At 48.0% G+C, this 7,698-nt stretch overlaps 1 protein-coding gene across 1 annotated transcript; it reads left to right on the top strand.

Annotated features, from left to right (window-relative positions):
• Window positions 1-2,439: 2,439 nt before the first annotated feature.
• LOC147965528 (uncharacterized) lies at window positions 2,440-6,075 on the top strand. Its single transcript, XM_087528199.1, has 3 exons — window positions 2,440-3,085; window positions 3,196-3,668; window positions 4,474-6,075. The coding sequence occupies exons 1-2, from the start codon at window positions 2,817-2,819 to the stop codon at window positions 3,551-3,553; spliced, it is 627 nt and encodes a 208-aa protein (XP_087384325.1). The 5' UTR covers window positions 2,440-2,816; the 3' UTR covers window positions 3,554-3,668; window positions 4,474-6,075.
• Window positions 6,076-7,698: the final 1,623 nt, after the last annotated feature.

Genomic DNA, 7,698 nt, shown 5'->3' on the forward strand with positions numbered 1-7,698 from the left:
GAGAATGATGTGATGGACAAGACCCAATCCTAAGCCTAGCACAAGATCGTATAGTTCGTCTGCTAAAGCTTTTCTAATGTCAAGTATCATTTCCTTAGACCATGAGATTGTGCAACTCCCGGATACCGTAGGAATGCTTTGGGTGTACCAAATGTCACAACGTAACTGGGTGGCTATAAAGGTGCACTATGGGTATCTCTGAAAGTGTCTGTTGGGTTGGCACGAATCGAGACTGGGATTTGTCACTCCGTGTAACAGAGAGGTATCTCTGGGCCCACTCGTTAGGACATCATCATAATGTGCACAATGTGACCAAGTAGTTGATCACGGGATGATGTGTTACGGAACGAGTAAAGAGACTTGCCGGTAACGAGATTGAATAAGGTATCGGGATACCGACGATCGAATCTCGGGCAAGTATCATACCAGTAGACAAAGGGAATTGTATACGGGATTGATTGAATCCTTGACATCGTGGTTCATCCGATGAGATCATCGTGGAACATGTGGGAGCCAACATGGGTATCCAGATCCCGCTATTGGTTATTGACCAGAGAGATGTCTCGGTCATGTCTGCATGATTCCCGAGCCCGTAGGGTCTACACACTTAAGGTTCGATGACGCTAGGGTTATAGGGAAGGTATGTACGCGGTTACCGAATGTTGTTCGGAGTCCCGGATGAGATCCCGGACGTCACGAGGAATTCCGGAATGATCCGGAGGAGAAGATTGATATATTGGACGAAGGGTTTTGGAGTCCGGAGGTACCGGGTGATGACCAGCATGACCGAAAGGTGTTTCGGGAGCCCCGGCAAGTGTTGGGGGCTTCATGGGCCAAGGGAAGGGGGAAAACCAGCCCACAAAGGGGTTGTGCGCCCCCCTCACCTATTCCCACGTGACCAGGGGGTTTGGGGCGCCCCATCTAGGGTTCCCACCTCCTGGCTTGGGGGCCAAGTCACCCAAGGGGGAGATCCCATCTGCCCTGGCCGCCGCCCCCCCTAGGGGAAACCCTAGGGCGCCTCCCCTTGCCCTTGCCCCTATATATAGTGGAGGTTTTGGGGCTGCATAACACACGAGTCTCTCTCTCCCAAGGCGCAGCCCTACTTCTCTCCCTCCTCGTCTCTCATAGTGTTTGGCGAAGCCCTGCAGGAGTACCGCGCTCCTCCACCACCACCACGCCGTCGTGCTGCTACTGGACGGAGTCTTCCCCAACCTCTCCCTCTCTCCTTGCTGGATCAAGGCGCGGGAGACGTCACCGGGTTGTACGTGTGTTGAATGCAGAGGCGCCGTTGTTCGGCGCTTAGATCGGAATCGACCGCGATCTGAATCGCTGCGTGTACGACTCCACCAACAGCGTTCTTGCAACGCTTCCTCTTAGCGATCTTCAAGGGTATGAAGATGCACTCCCTCTCTCTCGTTGCTAGTATCTCCTAGATTGATCTTGGTGACACGTAGGAAAATTTTAAATTATTGCTACGTTCCCGAACAAGTAAATATTCCAGGAGACTCAAGCATCTAAGCTTGAGGATAGGATGCCCCGGAAGGCATCCCATCTTTCTTCAACAAGTATCGGTATGTGTTCGGATTTGTTTCGTTCATGCGATATGTGCAAATCTTGGAGCGTCTTTTGCATTTAGTTTTCACTTTTCTTTTATGCAGCATGCTGGTATGAGATAGTCTTTGGTTGATTTATAGAATGCTCATTGCACTTCATTTATATCTTGTGACGCCCCGAGACCGACGCGCCAGGTGTCTTCCGGTTATTCGCCGTCGTTGCCATGTCATTTGCTTGCGTGTTGCATCTTGCCATGTCATCATGTGCATTGCATCATCATGTTTTCAAAACTTGCATCCATCCGGGTCCCCCCATTCTTTCCGTTGTCCGTTCTGAGCCCAGACACACTTGCACGCGCCCGCAGCACGTCCGAAATAGTATTTTATAAGTGGCCGGAAAATGTTCTCGGAATGGGATGAAAGTTGGCATGTGGTGTTGTTTTGTTGTAGGTAGGCCGCCTGCCAAGTTTCATTGCGTTCGGAGTCTGTTTGACGCCCCAACGGATAACTATAGCGACAATATAGTCGGTCAAATCATCGGACGTTTTTGGTCTCCGAAAACTGTTGCCAGACTTTCCGTCTCTTTCCTCCCTAGACTGTCTTCACAGTCCACTACCAACCGACAGGCCCAATCTAACCTCTCTCTTCAGCCTGCGAACCTCCTCGCGCGCGCGTCCGAAAGCTGTCCCGGACCCGGCCCGGGCAGTCGTCACCGTTGGGTCCGGATCATCCCCAAACATCTATGAAATATCTCTGTTTTCTTAATTGGTATTTCTAACCTATAGTTTCTCAGCCATCAGATTTTAATCCGTTGATCAAATCTCTTCTATTTTCCATATATATAGTCCACTCCTAGTCTATTTTGGACAAACCCTAAAATCTAGGGACTTGTCCCGTCGAGCCGCCGCCACCCACCTCGGGATCCCTGCGGATCCAAACCCACCAATCACCACAACCCCTCTCGATCCCCTCCATCCCGAGGCCTCCCTCGATCCACCCAACCAATCAGCTCCGCCGCCTCCCTTGTTCAGTCCTCGCCGCATCCGCAGCTCCCCTGCTCCCCTCGCGCTCGGGCACACAGCCAGCCGAGTGCCCACCTCCAGACCGAGCAGGAGGCTCGATCTCGAGCTTCTCGAGCCGCCGGCGACCAGGGGCCCTCCCGTCGTGCCCCTTTTATTTCTCCTCCTTCCCTTGGTTCCTTTTCTCTCTCTCGAAGTCTCATCTCTCTCTCTATTCGTGCAACAGCAGTCCTGCCTCGACACCATGGCCATCACCCCGCTTCTTCGAGACCAGTCGTCATTGATCTGCTTCCATGCCGCCTCCCGCCAGCGACTGCAACCACCAGGATCCGCCTCGATGTCGTCCAAGCTCTGGATCAGGCTGACCTCACCCTGCTCTGTTGCCTCCCCGTCATCTTCCTCGAGCAGGAGCTCATGCCCGAGCTCCTCCGCCACCAGCAGCTCTGCGGCGCCGCCTCCTTGCCGGCCCCGACCTTGCTTCGCTGCTCCGGCGAGTCCCCGACGAGCAGACAGGTGCCCTGCACTACCCTTGCTTCCTTCTTTACCCTGCCATCTCCCTCGCCGTCTTTTTCTTCTTCACTTCCCAGTTTTCTTCTCTGAATCCCCCTTCCTTCGTTCTTCAGGCAACAGGCGACGTCGTGGGCGCCAATCGCCAAGGCCAGCGCCCAGCCTCTGCTTCGCCTCGACCATGACCAGGCCGGGCCTCACCGTCCCTCTCCTTCTCCCTTTCGTTCTTTCCCTTTTGCTCCCCCTCCCATCTCACGCAACTCTCTGAGCTCTCTCTCTTTTTGTTCGTACAGGAGACCATCGTGGCCGCCGTTTTTCCTCATCGCCGCCCTTCGGATCCCCGCCGAATCACCCTTCCTCCACGAGCCCTTTCTTGCCGGAGTCCTCCGCCGCTGCGACTCCCTTGAGCTACCGCGCGACGTCCCCTGCTTCGCCATCGCCTACCGCGGTCTCTGCTTCCTCTACAACGAGTAGGAGCTCGCTCATCCCGCGCCTGCTCGCCCCGCTCGCGTTGACCGCGCCCGTCTCGACCCGATCCAGCGAGCGAGCAGGCCTGCTTGGCCTCTCTTCAGCCTGGGCTTGGCCCATGGTGAGGCCACCCATGAGCGCCCTCCCCTTTTTTTCCCTGTGCACTGTTGGTCCAACAGATTCGGCCCATATAACGTTTTTTTCTCTGGACGAATTTAATCATTTATCCAGAGACTACAGTTTTGCAGAAAAGTCCTCCAACATCATGCATATTATAACTCACCAACCATGCATCATATTAAAATAAGTTATATATGAAAGATGCTTAGAATTATGTGTAGATTAATAATATCCAACTTTCATGCATGTCTGAAATGTTTAAACTGCTGTTTGCATGTATTTGCTTAATTGCCATGCTAAAATGCTTTAATTCGTAACTAAATAACCGTAGCTCGGTTTTAAATAAACTCCATATGTAAATGGGGTAGAAAAATGCCTAGTTTAACATGGTGCACTTTTATTGCATGTTTAAAAACTATAAAATATGGTTTAGGGTAGAACAGTACCAAATTCATATTATGCACATGAGGATTTTCTGGAATTGTGTTTGTTATTTCCGGCCTCATTTAAACTTGCCTAGATAGGTAGTTTACTTATGCTCCACCTCTTGCCATGTTAATAAACATTTAATATTGTTGGGTACATAAACAAGATCGAACTAAATAAGTCATGTGGTGTTTCGTCAATATGCACCTCATTGCATATTGAGCTCCACTTAATTTGTAGTTTTGTTTGTGCACTTTTCCATGCCATGCTTCATTAAACCAGACATGCATCATACTTGGTTGTGCATCATGCCATGTTGATTATGTGATGGTTGTTTACTATGTTGTTTTCTTCTTTTCGGTGTTGCTTCTTCGGGTTAGTTCTGATAACGTCGCGTTTGTGAGGATCCGTTCGAACTACGCCCGTTTGTCTTCTTCATGGACTCGTTCTTCTTCCTTGCGGGATCTCAGGCAAGATGACCATACCCTCGAAATCACTTCTATCTTTTCTTGCTAGTTGCTCGATCTATTGCTATGCCGCGATACCTACCACTTGCTATATCATGCCTCCCATATTGCCTTGTCAAGCCTCTAACCCTCCTTTCCTGGCAAACGTTGTTTGGCTATGTTACCACTTTGCTCAGCCCCTCTTATAGCATTGCTAGTTGCAAGTGAAGATGGAGTTTGTTCCATGTTGGAACATGGTTTTGTTGGGATATCACAATATCTCTTATTTTAACTAATGCATCTATATGCTTGGTAAAGGGTGGAAGGCTCGGCCTTATGCCTGGTGTTTTGTTCCACTCTTACCGCCCTAGTTTCCGTCATACCGGTGTTATGTTCCTTGATTTTGCGTTCCTTACACGGTTGGGTGTTATGGGGACCCCTTGACAGTTCGCTTTGATTAAAACTCCTCCAGCAAGGCCCAACCTTGGTTTTACCATTTGCCTCACCACCACCTATTTTTCCCTTGGGAGTCGCTCTCCCGAGGGTCATCTTTATTTTAACCCCCCCCCCCCCCCGGCCAGTGCTTGTCTAAGTTTGGTCCGAACTAGAGCCCCTTGCAGCGCCACCTCGGGGAAACTTGAGGGCTGGTTTTAGTTGTACGGATTGCTCATCCGGTGTTGCCCTGAGAACGAGATATGTGCAGCTCCTATCGGGATGTCAGCACATCGGGCGGTCTTGTTGGTCTTGTTTTACCATTGTCGAAATGTCTTGTAACCGGGATTCCGAGTCTGATCGGGTCTTCCTGGGAGAAGGAATATCCTTAGTTGACCGTGAGAGCTTGTGATGGGCTAAGTTGGGACACCCCTGCAGGGTTTTGAACTTTCGAAAGCCATGCCCGCGGTTATGGGCAGATGGGAATTTGTTAGTATCCGGTTGTAGAGAACTTGACACTTAACTTGTTTAAAATGAATCAACCGCGTGTGTAACCGTGATGGTCTCTTTTCGGCGGAGTCCGGGAAGTGAACACGGTTTTGGAGTTATGTTTGTGCGTAAGTAGTTTCAGGATCACTTCTAGTTCACGACCGTTGCATTGCTTCTCTTCTCACTCTTATTTGCGTATGTTAGCCACCATATATGCTAGTGCTTGCTGCAGCTCTACTTCGCTACCCTTTCCTACCCATAAGCTTAAATAGTCTTGATCTCGCGAGTGTGAGATTGCTGAGTCCCCGTGGCTCACAGATACTTCCAAACAGTTGCTGGTGCCGATGATGTTAGTGCAGATGATGCAACTGAGCTCAAGTGGGAGCTCGATGAAGATCGTGTTCGTTGTGTTGTTTCGTTTTCCTTTCGATCAGTAGTGGAGCCCAGTTGGGGCGATCGGGGATCTAGCATTTGGGGTTGTCTTCTTTTATTTTGGTTCCGTAGTCGGACCTTGATTGTATTCTGGATGATGTATGTTTAACTTGTATTTGTGTGAAGTGGTGACTGTAAGCCAACTCTTTATCCCTTTCTATTCAGTACATGGGATTGTGTGAAGATTACCCCTCTTGCGACATGCCTACTATGCGGCTATGCCTCTAAGTCGTGCCCCGACACGTGGGAGATATAGCCGCATTGTGGGTGTTACATATCTTTTGAGTATGGCTTTATAGAATGCTTCATGTGCTTCACTTATATCTTTTGAAGTTTGGATTGCCTGTTTCTCTTCACATAGAAAACCGCCATTTATAGAATGCTCTTTTGCTTCACTTATATTTGTTAGAGCGTGGGCATATCTTTTGTAGAAAGAATTAAACTCTCTTGCTTCACTTATATCTATTTAGAGGGATGACAGGAATTGGTCATTCACATGGTTAGTCATAAAATCCTACATAAAACTTGTAGATCACTGAATATGATATGTTTGATTCCTTGCAATAGTTTTGCGATATAAAGATGGTGATATTAGAGTCATGCTAGTGGGTAGTTGTAGATTGTAGAAATACTTGTGTTGAAGTTTGTGATTCCCGTAGCATGCACGTATGGTGAACCGTTATGTAACAAAGTTGGAGCATGAGGTATTTATTGATTGTCTTCCTTATGAGTGGCGATCGGGGATGAGCGATGGTCTTTTCCTACCAATCTATCCCCCTAGGAGCATGCACGTAGTACTTTGTTTCGACGACTAATAGATTTTTGCAATAAGTATGTGAGTTATTTATGACTAATGTTGAGTCCATGGATTATACGCACTCTCACCCTTCCATCATTGCTAGCCTCTTCGGTACCGTGCATTGCCCTTTCTCACCTCGAGAGTTGGTGCAAACTTCGCCAATGCATCCAAACCCCGTGATACGATATGCTCTATCACACATAAACCTCCTTATATCTTCCTCAAAACAGCCACCATACCTACCTATCATGGCATTTCCATAGCCATTCCGAGATATATTGCCATGCAACTTCCATCATCATCATATACATGACTTGAGCATTCATTGTCATATTGCTTTGCATGATCGTAAGATAGCTAGCATGATGTTTTCATGGCTTGTCCGTTTTTGATGTCATTGCTACGCTAGATCATTACACATCCCGGTACACCGCCGGAGGCATTCATATAGAGTCATATCTTTGTTCTAGTATTGAGTTGTAATATTGAGTTGTAAGTAAATAAAATTGTGATGATCATCATTATTAGAGCATTGCCCCATGAAAAAAAAGAAAAAAAGAGAGGCTAAAGAAGACTAAATAAAAAAGGGGGCCAAGAAGCCCGCAAAAAAATAAAAAAGAGGGGGCAATGTTACTATCCTTTTACCACACTTGTGCTTCAAAGTAGCACCATGTTCTTCATATAGAGAGTCTCTTGAGTTATCACTTTCATATACTAGTGGGAATTTTCATTATAGAACTTGGCTTGTATATTCCAACGATGGGCTTCCTCAAATGCCCTAGGTCTTCATGAGCAAGAAAGTTGGATGCACACCCACTTAGTTTTCAGTTTGAGCTTTCATACACTTATAGCTCTTAGTGCATCCATTGTATCGCAATCCCTACTCCTCGCATTGACATCAATTGATGGGCATCTCCATAGCCCATTGATTAGCCGCGTCGATGCGAGAATTTCTTCCTTTTTGTCTTCTCCACTCAACCTCCATCATCATATTCTATTCCACCTAT

This window comes from Triticum urartu, chromosome 6A (genome assembly GCF_056163025.1).
Source record: "Triticum urartu cultivar PI428250 chromosome 6A, HENAU_Tu73, whole genome shotgun sequence".
NCBI classification, from domain to species: Eukaryota; Viridiplantae; Streptophyta; class Magnoliopsida; order Poales; family Poaceae; genus Triticum; species Triticum urartu.